The sequence below is a fragment of the Apodemus sylvaticus genome, chromosome 2, assembly GCF_947179515.1.
Source record: "Apodemus sylvaticus chromosome 2, mApoSyl1.1, whole genome shotgun sequence".
Classification (NCBI taxonomy): domain Eukaryota; kingdom Metazoa; phylum Chordata; class Mammalia; order Rodentia; family Muridae; genus Apodemus; species Apodemus sylvaticus.
Genome location: NC_067473.1, coordinates 5,112,702 through 5,129,567, shown reverse-complemented (window position 1 = coordinate 5,129,567; position 16,866 = coordinate 5,112,702). Strand labels below are relative to the sequence as shown.

Sequence of the window (16,866 nt, the reverse complement as noted above, 5' to 3'; positions counted from 1 at the left end):
AACAAGAGTGAGGGGGAGCGACCGGAGCTCCACTCAAGCAGAATGGCATCGAGGTTGAAGGCATTGCCTCACAGACAGGAAAACCTCCAGAGAAGGAACGGGTGCGCCTAGGGGCACACAAGTAACTTGCCGCACGCGAGGACTGGGACCAGGACCCTAAGGCCTTCTCCTCAGCCACTTGTTCCATCACCAAGTTAGCTCCACGTGCCTGTGTCTGTGACTTCAAGGGAGGCTGCTGATTCCTGAAATACAGCCTTCCACCCCTAAACCCTAAGGAAGCTGGCAGAGATGGGCATCAGACACTTGGTATGAGGCGTCCCCGGAGGTGGGGGTGTCTCTGGAAGCCAAGCTCTGTCCAGGAAATCAGGGCTCTGTCCTCAGGCAGCCACAGAATCACCCCTGTTCCCACTCCAGGCACCCACACCCTGCCCATCCCGAGCTCTGGCCTCCCCTCCCCACCTCAGCTTCCAGCCTCACTCCCTGGGTGACCCCCAGGATCTCCTACAAGGCACCTCTACCCCTCCATAACTGTATGGGTGTCTTTGTTGGAAGTGATCAAGGACGCCTTTCTGGCTTTTCGGCACTATGAGAGACTGCTTTTGTTGAGGAAGGTGGTGGGGAAGGCAGGGAAATGGAGAGAAAGATGATGTGAAACCTCTAGGCTCAGCTCCGTGTCTGCCATCTTGGGTTGCTCTAGCCTGAGGCCCTCACCTGGTCAGGCTCATGCTGACTGTTTTTTTAAAAAAGATTTACTTATTTTATGTATGTGAGTACACTGCAGCTATCTTCGGACACACCAGAAGGAGGCATCAGATCTCATTTTGGGTGGTTGTGAGCCGCCATGTGGTTGCTGGGAACTGAACTGGAAGAGCAGTCAGTGCTCTTAACCGCTGAGCCATCTCTCCAGCCCTCACTCGGATTCTTAACCATGGGCACTGATTGACTTTTCTTGTGCCCTCTGCACAAGTTTGGCATGTCTGACTTCTGAGCAAAAAATGTGTCTTCTTTAGCCCTGGCTGACAGGGGAGTCCTGGTCTCTTGAGTCTCTCTCCCACCCTCTTTGTAGGAGAGAGGTTGTAAGAGTTACTTTTCTCTTCGCAATGACAAAATGAAAAACAAAAACAAAGAACAAACAAAAAACTCTTCACACAACAACAACACATTTGACAAAAACAGCTCAAAGAATGAAGGTTTTATTTTGGCTTCCGGATCAAGGGAACACGGTCCGTGACGTTGGGACAGGCACAGCAGCAGCAGGAGTGTGAGACGTCAGGTCACAGCGCCGCCCAAATCAGCAAGCACAGAGTGAAGAGTAGGAGTGCCCAGCTTACCCTCTCTTGTGTGTTCAGTGTCCCATCCCATGAAATGGTTCCCCTTACATTTAGGGTGGCTCTTCCCACCATAATCTATAAACTTCCTCCAAGATATACCCAGAGATTTGTCTCCAAGGTGACTAGATTCTGTCAGGTGTCAGTCAGTATTAACCATGAACCATCACAGAGAGGGAGACCACTCAGGGGCACTGCCTCTATCATCTCTGTGGTCCACCATGGCCCCTCTAGCCCTCTATCGTCTCTGCTGTCCACCATAGCCCCTCTAGCCTTCTGTCATCTCTGTGGTCCACCATGGCCCCTCTAGCCCTCTATCACCTCTGTGGCCCACCATGGCCCCACCTCCTTCACTCCCTCATTCTGTAAATGCCTAGGCTAGCATAATTGAATCCCAGATCAGGAAGAACCTTAGAGGCTGTTCCGTCCAATGTCTCCTCACTTCATAAAGGAGACCGAGGCATGGACAGGTTATAGAGGGAGTGAGTACCCGTGGGCTAGAGCAGGGCCAGCTCCCTTCTAGACTTGGAATTTCTCCCTTGGATCTCCTCTCTGCCCTTCCCTTCCTGTTATCCCCTCCCTTAAGTTCCTTGAACAACTGAAGTGGAGAGCCAGCGTGGACAAAAAGACAAGATAAAGTCACTGGTGGTAGAAGGAGCCCTGGAGGCCAGAGCAGAGGTTGGAGAGCCAGGGACAGAGGCGGGGCCCAAGGACAGGAAGCTACGAAGATTGAAGACAAGAGAAGAGCGCCCTCAGGAGCCGCCTGGGCCTTTATGTGTCTGCCACACCCTTAACTCTGGAGGCACCGCCATCCACCACATCACACCCCACAGCAAAGACCATCACTTTTTCTTCTTCTTCTCCTTTGCCAGTCGGGCCTCCTCAGCCTCCTGCTGGTCCTTGGTAAATTTCATATTCTTCTTTCCCAGTGGAGTCTTGAAAAACCATTCCTGGGTTGGCAGAGAAGCAGGGATTGGTTCCCTGGATGCAACCCTCCGTCAGACTCACCACTTTCTCCCACCATCCTCTAGGCTTGGGGGGTAGAGCAGTCCACTACAGCAGGGGCTTGTGCTAGTTTCCACCAATTACTTCAGGCCATAGAGTCACCCATGCTCTCCCCCCAGCCCTACAGGCCTCTGTGACACCTAAGGTCAACCTTCCTCTGGGGATGTGTCTAGTGCCAGCAGCCCAGGTGGCTCAGGCCCTCTTCTTTCCTCAGGCCCTCCTTAGAGTTAACTGTTCCTTTCCCAGCTGACCACTAACTGCCTTTGTCCTGACCCTCTCCCAGGATGCAGGGAGCAGCGGGAACCGCCCCAGACCTTCAGAGGGCTGACTCCAGGCTCCAGCCCACAACCCTGGCCTAGCAACGTCACCTTAAGGGTTTCCTCCTCTTCCCTGTATACTGGATCCAGCTTTGCCAAGTGCCCCACAAACTCGGAGGCAACCAGTGGCCTCTTAGTCAGCTGAAGGAGGCGGCGTTCTGTGAGCACTGACTGGATGGACTGTAGAATGTGACCAGGCGTGTAGCCATCAGACACCCTAGCCAGGGCACTAATGTCCAGACTTGGGGTCAGCTGCACTCCCATCCCTTGGCTCTCTATCATCCGCTTCCAGAGCACTGCAGAGAGGAAAGAGCGGGCAACAGGTCAGAGGGCAGCAGAAACGCCAGGCCCACAGCCCCTGCCTTTGTGCAAGCAGCTCTGGGCCTGTGGAGAGCAGCATGTCTCTCCAGCAAGGTGTGGGACCTGGTGAGAGAAATGTTCTTCTAGTTACACGCTCGGTGTCCATTACACTGCAGTCATTAGCCAAGAGAATTGGGCTGCTAGATTATGGCTTTTCCAGACCTGTCATTTGATGCTGGAATTGAGGCTCAGAGCAAAAGTGAGGGGGTGGGGAGAGGGCGGAGACTCCAAGGGGTGGTGGTCCCTGGGTTCCACTCCTGGTCTCACCGTAACGAGAAGCATAATCAGGCCGGGGTATGAAGAGGATGCGCTCGTAGAACCTGCACAGTCCCTTCACCTCAGCCAGCTGCGGGCGCTCCGTCGTCCCGATCAACATCACCCGGTCACCAGGGCTCAGCTGTCTTGTGGCCCTCATGAGGTCCTTCTTTATTCTCTTTGGGTCCATCTGCCCCAAGAATGGAAGGTTGAGGGTTTGGGACACAGTGACAGGGGCTGTGGGACCCCTGCTCTCAGAGCACATGGCCTAGGGCTGTGCTTCATGTCAGTCCTGAGTGGGGCAGCTTAGAGGTAAGGGAAGTGGTTGTGACAAGAACAGGCCACTTGAGCAAGGTGTCAGTGACTTGAGCAGGACTCCCCGCCTGGCCCCGCGCTCTGGGTGTCCATCCCGGCCCTTCTGCCCACAGTCCTCACCTTCCTTTCTTCCTTTGGGACCTTCTTGTAGAAGGTTTTCTCAGTATTTCCAATCCAGATGACAGAGGGCTGGAGGACCCGGGCCACCTGGATAGGTTAGAGTGTAGATACCAAATGCCAGACATCCCAGGCCAAGGGTCACATCTCCAGCTGCTCAGACCCCAGAGGTTCCACTTGCTTCTCCTGTCTCCGTCTCTTCCCACAGTCCCCGGCACGGGGCTTCGGGGGCCGACAGGCTCCCATAAAGGTTACTGGAAAGATGTCAGTTCAGGTCCTTTCATCTCAGTGCAACACAGATCACAGCCCCGCCCCTTCCCCCCCAAGTGTTCAGAAGTCCCAGCCACCCTGCTGCTGTCTCTATCCTGATAAGTCAACCCACGCTTCAAGCTCAAGGTCACAGACCTTAAAGACGATGTGTACCAGCATCTGGGCTCCATTCTTTCCTGGGTATTTGCCCATCACGTTGTCAGGTGACAGGTCAAACAGGTTGGCACCAGTTTCTGTGCACACCGCTTGGACCAACATCTTCTTCCCCATGCCAGAGGGTCCCACCAGGAGGATGGAGCGGACGTGAGGAGCCATGGTGTGTATGTCATGGGAGCCTGAGAGGAAGTAGAGAGGGCTGGGGCAGGCAATGGACCAGACCTGGGCAGTGGACTGCAGAGACCCTGGAGGATTCTGTCGAGGCCTGGGGCCAAGAGGTGAGGTGAGGGTCTGGGCTGCGCTACAGTCCCTGGTCCTCAGTACTTTCCCCAGGTCTGCATCAGCCTGCTTGGCAAACTTCATGGTAGGGAACTGTGTGTAAGGGCCAGTGGGTGATACCGCTTTTCCTTCCATACCATACATTTCCACCCTGGTGGGTGGCATTGAAGAGCACGTGACACACTGTTTGCCTGGTCTCTGGCCTGTAACAAACTTGCAGGGATGGATCCCTGAGAACAAGGCTGTCGGTTGGGACTGAGCAACTGGGTGGGCTCACTTAATCTCTAAGGGGTAACTGCAGAAGGATCTGTGATGCTCCGCTAGGCCTGCACTCTCCCCCAAGCCACGCTCCTGTGGTCCCACCCGGCCCTGGCTTTTCACGCTCCCCTGGAATTCTCACCCAGCCGAAGAACCCCATACAGTGCCATGTTCTGCCGAATATCAAACAGGGAAGGCATGGGCATCTTGTTTGCCAACGTCAGAGTGGATCCGAGATAGAGGCAATCGCCTGTGGGGACCGGAAGGGGTCAGCTGATGAGGGACACTCCTGTGAGTGTCTATGGGAGAGATCTGTTGGAAAAGAGGCCTCAGGACGCAGGACAGGTGTGGAAGGGTGGTCACACCTAGATGCAGGGACACGGAGGGGCTCACCAATGTAGTCATTCAGTGTCACCAGCACAGACTTCTTTATAAGGCCAATAACAACAAGCTCTTCAAACAGCGAGTCCACAGACCTGTGGGAGAGTGGCGCAGAAGGACCCCACGGACGTGAGTGAGAGGGGACAGGGAGATGGGACTGAGCATGAGAAGAGACAGGAGGTAACGTTCCCTGCTCAGAAATGTCTACATGGCTCTGGACAGTCAGAATGAGATGAGGTCCTGACCACTGTGTCAGAGACTAGAGACTCCACAGTGAGTGCCCTGTGGAGTGTGGCAGAAGCCAAGGCCCTCTGCAACAATGCCCACCAGTCTTTCCTTTCCACTATTGGAAGTCTGAGTTCAGCACAAACCTTCCCCCGCCACCCCAGCAGATGGCATTATTGAGTAAAAGGCTTCTAGCGGGTCCCCCACTACCCCTAGGGTATTTAATACAGGCACAGATTGAAGGGACAGCCAGTCAAAGGTTGGGAGGGGGAGGGAATAATATATATGATGATTATAAAGCCATTGTGTGTTGTTCTGCTTTGTCGGTGTGTGAGTGTGTGTGTGTGTGTTATGTAGATGGTGCACATGTGCTTGCAAGCGCATTGCATGTGTGTAAGCATGCATATTGAAGTCAAAGGTCAAGTCAAGTCACCTTTCCTTGCCTGACAGCTCACTCGCTACCTTTACAGAACTAAAAGCCCATCGGTTGTGCCTGACCTGCTAGCCAGTGAGCTGCAGTGACCCCGTCTGCCCACACACGCCTCACCGAGTCACACGGCACAGCCGCCTCACCCAGCTTTCTTTGCTTGCCTGCTTGCTTGCTTGTTTTGTTTTGTTTTTTCAAGGCAGGGTTTCTCTGTGTAGCTCTGGAAGTCTGGTCACTCTGTAGACTAGACTGACCTCACACTCACAGAGATCCTCCTGCCTCCACTAGGATTTAAAGGTATGTGCTACTGCTGCCCAGAGTTATTTTCATTTTTAAAGACAGAAACTTGGTTGGGAAGGTTAGGGGTTCACAGAGGTAAAGTAGCATCCCTAAAGCTACACAACAGCAGGACCAGGTTTGCAGCCTGGCCCCTCCCCCTCCCAGTGTAAGGCTTGTGCTGCGGCAGGCCCACTGCCCACCTGTCTGGGGTCAGATCTTTTTCCTTCTTCTTCTTTCCACTTTTTTTCCCACCTTTTTTCTGGTGGGAAATGAGTATGCAGGTAAAGCCATCTGCTCCCGTCTTACCCCCCAGGTACCCTCCCCCCCAGCCCTGGCCCCTGATCTGCCTTTGGAGACTTGAGAGGTCTGGTCTCCTCCTTGTCCACAGCCAGACGCAAATTCTTCAGTTCCTGTCTCATTAGCTCATCCACCTGGGTTCATAGGAGGGCAGAAAAGGTAAGAAGTGGGCGGGTCGGGGAGGAGCCTCTGGGGAGGTGGGCGGGTCGGGGAGGAGCCTCTTGGGAGGTGGGCGGGTTGGGGAGGAGCCTCTGAGGAGGTAGGCGGGTCGGGGAGGAGCCTCTTAGGAGGTGGGCGGGTCAGGGAGGAGCCTCTGAGGAGGTGGGCGGGTTGGGGAGGAGCCTCTGAGGAGGCGGGGAATCCACAGGCAGCCACCAAGGCTTTCCCACAGGGCAGGTCTCTCTGCACTGCTCCTGTCTAAGTCCATGCCTGGCCCTCTGTGGCGAGGGCAGGCACCCTCTCCAGCCATTAACTTTGGATGGAGTCCACAAAACAGAGCCAGAGCTAGAAACCTTCCCCTTAAAATCCCGGTGCCCTGGGCAGCTATAGGCTTTCTGTGGGCTGCTGGAACCAAGGATGGGTCTGAGGGGTGACATATGCTTATCAGCGGACAGTCCCAGTCATGAGGGGGGCACGCCCAGCACTGTGCCCCGCCTGACCACAGCTCTGAGCCCCTCCCCCTGCCCCCCCCCATCTTTATTGATCCTCGAGGGTAAGGGGACACTGGAGAAGCCAGGGACAGTGTGTGTGGTAGGGGTGCAGGTAGAGCCTGGCCTGAGATGCCAGGGTGGGAACTGGGCATGGGTGGGAGGGCTTCGAAGTGGTGAGGCTTTCGAGTGGTGGGCAGAGGGCGTGGGCGGGAGAGCGGCTGAGGCTGTGCCCACCTGCGCCCGGATCTCCATCTCCACTTGCTTTCTTTTCTCCTCCCGGAGGGTCTCAGAGTCAAAGTTCTGGCTGGGGTGTTTGTTGTCATACCGGCTCTTCCACATACCTAACCACATTAAAAAGGCAACACACACGCACGAGCACGAACACGCGCACGCACACGCACGCACAGAGCCTCCTGTCCTTCCTAGCTGCCCAGCCCTGCTTCTACCTTAGGCTTCACTGCTATCTCAAGACTTCTGAAGAAAGCAAGTGACGTTCCCACCGACTGACCATCACACACTTCTTTAATCTCTTCCCTCTCCTCCCAGGGTCGCTCTTGTAGCAGACACCCACTTTGCCCAGGACCCAGGACCCGGGACACCGCACCCAGGCTCAACACAGCCCAGCCCAGCCGCCCGTTCTTACTTGTGTACTCCTCGTGACCAGCACTGATCACAGGGATGGATTTGGACGGCTGCACTTTGAACATAACTTCTGGCTCCTAGAATGGAAAGGGAGATCAACCGTCTATAGGGGACTGGGAGATCCTCCCCCAAGCTCTGTCCACAGCGAGGCCTCGCCGCGCCCCCCCAGCTCTGTCCACAGCGAGGCCTTGCTCCCCCAACTCGAGCTCTGTCCACAGCGAGACCTCGACGCCCCTGCTCTCCCCCCCCCCCAGCTCTGTCCACAGCGAGGTCTCGCCCTCCCCACTCGAGCTCTGTCCACAGGGAGGCATCGCCGCCCCCGCTTCCCCCATCAACTCTGTCCACAGAGGTTTCGCCCCCCACCACCCCACACGCTCCTCTGCTGGGGCTGCCTAACCTTCTTGGCCTTTTCTTCCTTGCCTTTCTTTTTCTTCTTGTCCTTTTTCTCCTTCTCTCTCTCCTTCGTCTTCTCCTGGTCCTTCTTTTTGCTCTCCTGGGCTTGTGCTTCCAGTTCTAGTCTCACCTGGATGCGGTAACAAGCAGCGTTCTGGGGACTGGGGGACTTCACAGAAGGGACTTAGCCCGCTGCCTGCACCACCTGAATGGACCCGTTCTCACAGCCGAGGTAGAGACAGCAGAGGTGCCGGGATGGCAAACAAGAGAAGGGTCCTGGGAAGGGCTGGTCCCCTCGGAGCCACTGCCCACCCTAGGACCGCCCTCCGTGGCCTTTCCAGACCATTCCGTCTTTGGGGCCATGAGTGGCCTCAGCCCCATCCAGTCCCTTTGCACATGTCTTCCCTCTGGCCACAGTGCTCTCTGGGTGGGCTGCCTCTTCCAATCCACTGCTACTCTGAGCTCATATCGCTGTTGTGTGGAGTCACAGTCTGGGCCTGTCCCACTCAAGATTACCTGCTCTGGGGTCTTGTCTGCAAAGATCAGGTAGGATCCACCTGAAGCCTCGTCTGGATAATCAGGGAACCGACCAGTCAGGGCACTGAGTGGATACAATACAGTTAGTGATGGTGGAGGGGTGGGTGGATGACCGAGGCCTGATGGGTGACTAGGCATCGGATAGGCACGGAGATGGGGCGGTGGGAGGGAGGGATGCGAGGAAGAATGGATGGATGGAAGAGAGGCGGGGGATGGCGGAAAGAACAGGTAGTTGGAGTGGAAAGGCTATGGGGTCATTCGCGACTCTTCCTGATCTGTCCCGATACCTTCTCTTCTCTCAGGGAAATGGGGAGTCAGGTGTGGAGCCGGCCCGGCCCTTACGGTGGGGCTTAAGGCCCACGCGGAGAGAGTTGGGAGAGGATGAGAGCCGAGAGGGAGAGGGGCGGTCTCACGAGGGAACCGGCTCGGGGATGAGGTTGGGTCGCTGTGGCGGTGGACACTGACTGGCATTCAATAAACCACTGTCGGATCTGATCCTTCATCCTCTCCTTCATGTCGGGCCCCTCGGTCTCCGTGAGAGACTCGTGGGTCTTGCCCATGGCTTCCTGGAATTCCTCCTCCTTTTCCACCTGCCGGGTCCTCCGTGACTCCTCCCCCATGAAGGCCTGGGCAAGGACATTCAGGCGCGCCGTCTGGTTGGGCGAGGGGAGCTGGGGAAGTCGAGAGAGAGAGGCCAAGATTTTACAAGGGAGGGCCCAGCCCCCATGTTTAGACACACGTCGGCCCCCACTCGGTTCCAAACATCCCCCACCCCATGCGCGCGCGCGCACACACACACATGCCCCTGTCTCACGCACACGCCCTCATGGACCAACGGACATGCCTGCATCAGGAGAAATTGTGTTTGGAGCTGAAATTTGTCTGTGTAAATTACCCTGGTAATGAGTTTGCTAGATGCATCCGGGCTGTGCTCCCCCCCGCCCCCAGCAGCCCTCCCCCGTGCGCCTGGGGCCCCAGCCCCCACGCAGGCCCCGCCCGCCGGCCGAGTTGGCAGCCGCTCTCCCAGCCACTTTCCCGCCTCATTGGCTCCCAAATGTATTTTAAATATCACTCTGCGCAGAGACAATTACTGAAAACGCTGAGCTCACACTGTTGATGGGCCGGGGCGCCGGCTCGCTCATTCCTCACCCACTGCTCCTGCCCCGCCCCTCCTCTCCCTCCTGGGGGGCCGTTCTGCAGCCTCCTAGGAGTCTTTGACCTCTACTCCTGCACAGCAGCCCCTAGTAGTCATCCAGCATGCACCCCCCAAAAGCCTTCCTTTTAGTCCTTCTGGCCCTGGCCTTGCCCCGCCCGCCTCTGCCAGCCAGGTCTCAAGAGGACCCGTCCAGGGGCAAAGCTCCTTCTCCCAGAGTCTGACCCTCAGCCTTCCTAGCTGAAGGAAGGCTTTGAGAACGGAGGAATTGGGGTGCTCACTCCAACTGGACACACAGGTGAGCCACACACAAGGGTCTCAGCCCCTTCCCAGCACCCCCCCACACACACACACACCTCAGCAGTCCAGAGAAGCTTATCTGGGCTCCTAGAGCAAGTAGGGGAGCCTGTAGCCCCAGAAGTCCTGGTTTAGGGTACATTCTTACCCCAGCATGGCTTCCAAGGTTTTCCTGAGAGGGTTCAATGGAATGCTCTTCCGGACCCACCCCTGCAGCCTCTCCTTCCAGCTGAGGCAGGGGTGCAAGGACCAGGATGCCCCGCGCACCAACGCTTTCCTGTCCCTACCCCACATTCGCTATCCTATGGGATGCTCTACAGCTGGAGGGTGGGAGCACCCAGTGAGTTCCCTGCCTTTCTTTCTCCCCAGGGTCTGCTGCCTTGCTTCCAGGAGAGGGTAGACCCTAGGGCGGAGCTGATGGAGGAGGGCCCTGGCCGGCCAGGGAGGGCTCACTCACCATGCCGATGAACTCCATCTCCACTCGTCGGTCCTGCTCAATGCGTTTTCTCTGTAGGTAACCTTTCCACACCTGGGGTCGGGGGCACATGCCACATGGGTGCTCTCCAGACCTGTGATTTCAGGCCTAGTGGGCAGCAGCAGGGGTGACTGCTGCTGGCTGATGTCTCCTAAGGTATCGCACAGAAGTTAGGGTGGGGCTGGAGGGAGGAGGGTGGTGGATGCCTGACCTGGAGTTATGATGGTTGTGAGTTGTCATGTGGGAACTAAGAGTCAAATTCAGAGCCTCTACCAGAGCAGCCAGTGGTCTTAAGCTCTAGACGCCTCTCCAGCCCCTCCCAGCAGCTCTGACCCACTTGGCTAGAGATGAGACTCAGCTCTATAGCACCTAGGTTACAGGTGAACCCGTGTGCTTTCCTAGGTGCCAGGCACACCCATCCCATGACACCTTTGGTCTTATTCCTGTGGGCATATTGACATTAATGTCCCAGGTTTAGCATCCTGATGTAAGACCACAGACCTGAGGTATTTTTACTCCTGGGATAAATCACTATGCCCAGGTCTTACTGAGAGTGGAGAGTCTACCCTGGCCTTCTTTCTGCCACCCGGGGTTACCTTCTGTATGACAATGGCTCCCTGGTCCTGACTGAACTTCTGTCGCCCGTTCTCCCGAATCCTCCGGTCCCGCTCCTCCTCCTTCCTAATCTCTCGCATGAAGGTGGCTCGCAGTCGGCCTTGCCTGGCCCTCTCAGCGCTTTGCACTAGAATCAGGGCCTCGGTCCGGCTCAATCCTCGAAGATTCTGGTCATAACAGGGGCAAAAAGGACAGTAAGACAGGAGGGGGTGCTTGTACCCAGGGTGGGCTGCTGAGAGATCAGTCAGCAATGATGTCGTGGGGGTCAAAGTCCCAGGTGCTTGAGATATGTCCTGCAAAGCGTCGGAGGGTTCTGGAGAACACAAGAGCAGTCTCGGAGAGGCTATGGACCGCCTCTGAAGTGGGAATAGTAGGGCAGGGCCTGTTTGTGCTGAGAAAAGATGTAGGAGGAGTCGGGGGGCGTGTCCCCACCTACAGAAAACACTTTGTGAGGCACGAAGATGCATGGAAGAGATACCGTGCCCCCTCTTTGGTTGTCAGGTGATTGAGACAATGGACCTCAAGGAACCGGAATTTCCCCTGGAAGATCATGGTAGAAAAAGGAGGCGAGCCTGTCTCCCAGAAAGATGCTTAGAGTTGAACCATTGTCTGACTACCTTGTAGGAAAGATTGGATGATAATGACGATGATGATGATGATGGGCGGGACTTTGAAGGGAGTACTGGCTACTTAGTTATGCTATTTCCGGCCCTCTCTTTAAACTTAAACCCAACGTTATGACCCACAAGGTGAACTTGAAACCTCTTTTTTATGCTTCTTTCGAAGATGGCCACATTGAATATGGCTTTTCCTGCTGTTCATCACTGATTTGTCTGACAAGTGACTTGAGGTACGTAAGTGAACCTACCTACCTTGTTAGACTTTCAGGACTCAGCTTCTGACCCTAGTGCCTCTAGCAACATTACCTCCTGAGAAGTCAGTGGCTCCAGTCTGGCCAGGATCTCAGCCAGCATCTGCTGACGCGCCCTCATGGCGCTGGACTGCTCCAGCTGAAAGTATTTGGGTATGGGAACCTCCAGGTCTGCCTTTAGCACAATATGGGGGAGAAGGAGGGTCAGAGCTCAGAAAACCAGGCCCTCTGACCCATCGTCTGGGTTTCCAGACACTTCTATTTCCCTCCCACCTAGAAACCTGGGGTGGGACCCAAGAGTCACCCCTTTCTTATCCTGCCTCACATTTGTTTGAGATTAATTCTGAGAATGCCAAACCCAGCCATTCCTCAGGGCCCACGGGAAAGCATTTGCTAGTGCCTTTCTCATCCAGACTGCAGCAGGACATGTTATCTGGAGAACCCCTCTTCCCTTCCCCACTCCTAAGTCTACTGGAAGCTGGCTGAGGAAACCTTGAGATTCCTTTGACTATGGAGCAAGTATCAAATCCTGACCTTGATGGGACAGAACTGGAGACTGCCTAGTGCTGTGCCAAGCCTCCAGAACCTGGCAACGCTCACAAATCTCCTGGGTATATTTTGAGAACATGTGCAGATTTAGTAGATCTGAGATATATTCTGCATTTCCAACAAACGCTTAGCTGATGGCCAGGGACCATATTTTGAGAGGCAAACCCCCAGAGAACCCTCCTCACCCACCCTCTGTGGCTTCTAGATCTTCTCAGACACAGTGTGGGAGGCCAGCTCTCTCCAAAGCCCCCCAGTTCCTGAGAGTCTCCATTCCAAGTCCCATCACCTTGTTCGCTAATAGATCTGCCTCAGGCCATGGCCCACCCAGTCCACAAAGGGCCCAAAGCTCACACCGCCTCATCTCACCCACCGGGGTCAACTTGAGGTCCTGCAGCACTCGGTCCAGGCAGTGGGTCTCACACAGGTCAACACGCACCATCTCATCCTTCAGTTCCAGCACACGTCCTGCCACACCGTCCAGAAGGCGCCGCAGCAGCCGCCGCTTCTGTGGCTGCACCATCTGGTCGTAGGCCAGGTTGAAGCGGCGAAGCAGCCCCAGGTAGTAGAGGTAAAGCACCGAGATCCTGTACTGGAAGCTCTGACGCTCCCGGCTGGGCACAGGTTCGAGCAGAGACGGCTCTTTTTCCAGCACCTCTTCGAGAGTCACGTGGGAGGCCTCCCAGAGGCGTTGGTAAGTTCTAAAGAAAGTGCACTAGCTGTGTGCCACACTGCCACCAGAGGGAACAGTGGGGACTGGGGACCGATTTGCCGCCTTTGGAGGAGGCTCATCGTGGTGTCAGTGAAATGAGTAAGGGGCTGTGAAGAAGGAGTGAGCACGACCTGGCGTGGAGGGCTACTGAGGGGTTTGAGACCTCTGATGGATCAGAAAGGACAATGGGGGTCTGGCCCAGGCTTGAGAGTCTGGGGAAACCATAGCTCGGGCCTGGGCGTCCTCGTGAGGATGAGAGTCTAGAGACCGTTGTAAGTAAGGGTCCCCATTCACTCTGAGGTAATGGTCTGGAATAGTGGGGTAAGTGGTGAGATGAGAAATGACATCCATTCCCCCAGAATCTTGGAGCTGGAATAGTCCAGGAGAGTCTGTGGACTTCTGAAACCCTGGCACTGACAGCCAGTCCCAGGAGGTAGAGCCAGGGGCTACGTGAATGCTCAAACCCACGCAGGGCCTGCCAGCACCCAGCTTCCCTCTGCTCTGGCCATTCAGGTCCAGGAAGGTATTTGCTCTGTGCCCCCTCAAGCCCTCAGCTCACCCCTCAGACATGGTGTCTTCACCTCTCGATGCCCTTTGTGAGTTGGCGGAGCCCGCAGAAGCTAAGCAAGGGGCGGAAGAGTCTGGTTTGAAGAATTCCAACCCATTGTGCCTACGTTCTAAAGCTGAGGGGTGGGGCTGGGAGTGCAGGCTTGGGGACACTTGTCTAGGCAGACATCCCTGAGGCTGCACACTCACAGTCCACAGGCAATGGCCATGGGAGTGTCAGGAAGACTGTGGGACAACTCTGGCTACTACTCTTGTGCCTATCAAAAAGTAACACTCCTATGACCAAGGCAACTTATAGAAGAATTTATTTTGGCTTATGGTTCCAGAGTGCAAGTCCATAATGGCGGGTCGGTGGCTGCAGGCCGTCTTGGCAACTGGAGCAAGAAGCTAAGAGTTCACATCGTCAACCTCAAACACAAAGCAGAGAGAGTGAACTACAGCTCCAAGGCGAGGCTTTCAGCTCTCACACCCACTGGGATACTTCCTCTCGCAAGGACACGCCTCCTAAACCTCCCTAAATGGCGCCACTGACTAAGGACCAAATATTCAGATGTGGTAGACTAAAAGAGACCTCCCATTCAACCACGACAAACACTATCGCACCACGACCACCCTCCTCTCCTGTGCACCGCAGCTTTTAATCCTTTGGGGAGATGAAGTATTGGGAATAGAATTAGGGCCTGAAACATGAGAAGCAAACACTTTCCAGGCCTGAGCCACCTCCTCAGCATGGTCTTGACTCTCGTGTATGACACTTGAGGGGTCTGGATGGTAGGAGCAGGGAGAGAAAGGTACAGGATTGCGGTCAGAAAGCCCCGAACTCTCACTTCCCTTGATTTTGGTTGCGAGGGGGTGCTTTGTGGTTCAGTTTTAAGCAAGGGCAAGAAAGAAAGAAGGAATAAATTGAGGAAGAGGGTAAAGAAGAAGGCAGACAGGAAGAGAGGAAGGACCAAGGAGGAGGGAGTAGAGAGTCAACAGAAGGACAGCAGAGTCCCATACTGCTGTGGGCAGCTGGAGGGGGTTGTTTAGTGGGAGACTCCAGCCAGGGCTGAAGTGTGCTCCTCACTCCGCTCGTCTCCCGGGTGCTGCTAACCCATGAGTAGCACCTTCAGCGTCGAAGTGTCATATCAAGGGGTGACGCAGGGCTGAGGCTCAGGCCAGACCTCCTGCCTGCTGGGACTGGAGATGTGCGCCATCACTCCTCTTTCCATGTCTTGAAGAGTAGATTCGCAGACTGAGGCTCTGTAGCTCAGTGGATAGAGTGCTTGCCTGGCATGCTCAGAAGCCCTGCTGAATAAACAGAGCTTGGTGGTGCCATACCTGTAATCCCAGGACAAGGAGGTAGGAGGAGGAAGATCGGAGTTCAAGGTCATCCTCGGCAAAAGGAGATGGAGGCCAGCCTGAGCTACATGAAACCTATTTCAGAAGTTGAATAGTGGTGGCGCACGCCTTTAATTCTGTTCACTAGGGAGGCAGAGGCAGGCAGATTTCTGAGTTCAAGGCCAGCCTGGTCTACAGAGAGAATGATAGGATAGTCAGAACTATATGGAGAAACCCTGTCTCAAAGGGAAAAAAAAAAGCTAACTGGAAAATAAGAAAGAAAAAAAATCAATCACCACCAACACCTCCATTCCAAAACAAATAAATCTGTGTTGTGCTTGGAGACAGTACAGGGGCATGCAACCTGATGTCACAGACCCATCATCCAAGATAACACACCCGAGGAATTGTGGGCCCAGAAATGGAGAGGATCCTAGCTCACTGTATCACTGTATTACTGTGATGCTGTAGCACTGTAGCACTGTACTGCTGTGTTACTGTAATGCTGCACCACTGTATTATTGTAACATTGTATTACTGCAAAGCTGCATCACTGTATCACTGTCACTGTATCGCTGTATTACTGTAACACTGTATAGCTGTATCATCGCAACACTGTGTCACTGTATTACTGTAACACTGTATAATGTATTACTGTAACACTGTATAGCTGTATTACTGCAACACTGTATCACCATATTACTGTAACACAATGCTACTGTATTGCTGTAACACTTTCCGCTGTGTTACTGTAACAGTGTGTCACTGTATTACTATAATGCTATACAACTTATTAGTGTAACACTGTATAGCTGTTACTGTAACAGTGCACCACTATATTACTGTAACACTGTATCACTGCATTACTGAAACACTGCATAACTTATTATTGTGACTCTGTATAGCTGTTTTACTGTAACATTGTATCACTGTATTAGTCATTCACTTACAAAGTCCTGCCACTTGTCTCCAGTCTATGCATGTCTCTAGATAGCGGTTTTTATAGAGTATATTGGGATTCCACTGGTAGCTTCAAACACATGGAAGACACTGTTGCCTCAGACAATACTTTGGTTTACCACATCTCCTTTTCAAATCACCACTGTGCACAAGAATGGACCGTATGCCACTTAGAGCTGGTGTCGCTTGGAGCTGGGGTAGTTAGTGATGTCCTTGGCGCCCTCTAACACACCCTTAGCCAGTTCTCTGGGCCACAACAGACAGGTGCCTGGGCTTTCCAGAGAGTCAGGGTGTCTCAGCGTGGCTGGGACATTGAGAAGATGTCACTCACAAAGGAGTTTGTGATACCTGGGAAGGGGGCCCTTGATTGACAAGGGTCAATCCCTGACATCAGTATTTGTCTGCCAAGGCCATGAGCTGATCTTGCTATGAGCAATATGACACCATCACTGTCCATTGACAATACTATGACTATAGGAGTTAAACAGACATGTAGCTTCCTGTTTGTGTGAGGACTGGATCCTTGGATCCAGGCTCCAGCAGACTGGTTTGTCTCATGTCTGTGACATATTTTTCTTGATTCCTAATTGATATGGGAGGAGCCAGACCACTATGGGAAGTACTATCCCTAGACAGGCAGGCCTAGGCTGTGTAAGTTGTATGAACTTGACCCTGAGGACAAGCCTGTAAGCAACATTCCCCTTTAGGTTCTTCCTCGATTGTGAGTTCCTGCCCTGATTTCCCTCAAGGGTCCCTTGCAAGCTATAAACAGAAGCAAAGTCTTTCTTTTCCGAGTTGATTTTGGTTGTGGTATTTAACACAGCAACAGAAAAACTGGGGCAGAGTTCATGATCAACCT

General features: G+C 54.3%; 1 protein-coding gene across 1 annotated transcript; it reads right to left on the bottom strand.

Moving 5' to 3' along the window:
* Positions 1 to 2,170: 2,170 nt before the first annotated feature.
* Positions 2,171 to 13,730, bottom strand: Iqca1l (IQ motif containing with AAA domain 1 like). The gene is made up of 19 exons (XM_052173021.1): positions 13,720 to 13,730; positions 12,822 to 13,149; positions 11,958 to 12,077; positions 11,013 to 11,198; positions 10,399 to 10,470; positions 8,957 to 9,162; positions 8,471 to 8,555; positions 7,959 to 8,084; positions 7,563 to 7,635; positions 7,154 to 7,260; positions 6,320 to 6,403; positions 6,173 to 6,231; positions 5,054 to 5,136; positions 4,803 to 4,910; positions 4,103 to 4,302; positions 3,701 to 3,787; positions 3,278 to 3,455; positions 2,702 to 2,946; positions 2,171 to 2,278 (listed from the first exon to the last, which is right to left on the bottom strand). The coding sequence occupies exons 1-19, from the start codon at positions 13,728 to 13,730 to the stop codon at positions 2,171 to 2,173; spliced, it is 2,466 nt and encodes an 821-aa protein (XP_052028981.1).
* Between the last annotated feature and the right edge of the window lie 3,136 nt (positions 13,731 to 16,866).

What these genes read in the sequence shown, in the direction of transcription:
- Iqca1l (XM_052173021.1), bottom strand. An exon ending in CAGACAAGACCCCAGAGCAG is followed by an intron (nt 8,085 to 8,470) that starts GTAATCTTGAGT and finishes TACCGCATCCAG; the next exon opens with GTGAGACTAGAACTGGAAGC. An exon ending in GTATGGGGTTCTTCGGCTGG is followed by an intron (nt 4,303 to 4,802) that starts GTGAGAATTCCA and finishes ACTTCCTCTCAG; the next exon opens with GCTCCCATGACATACACACC.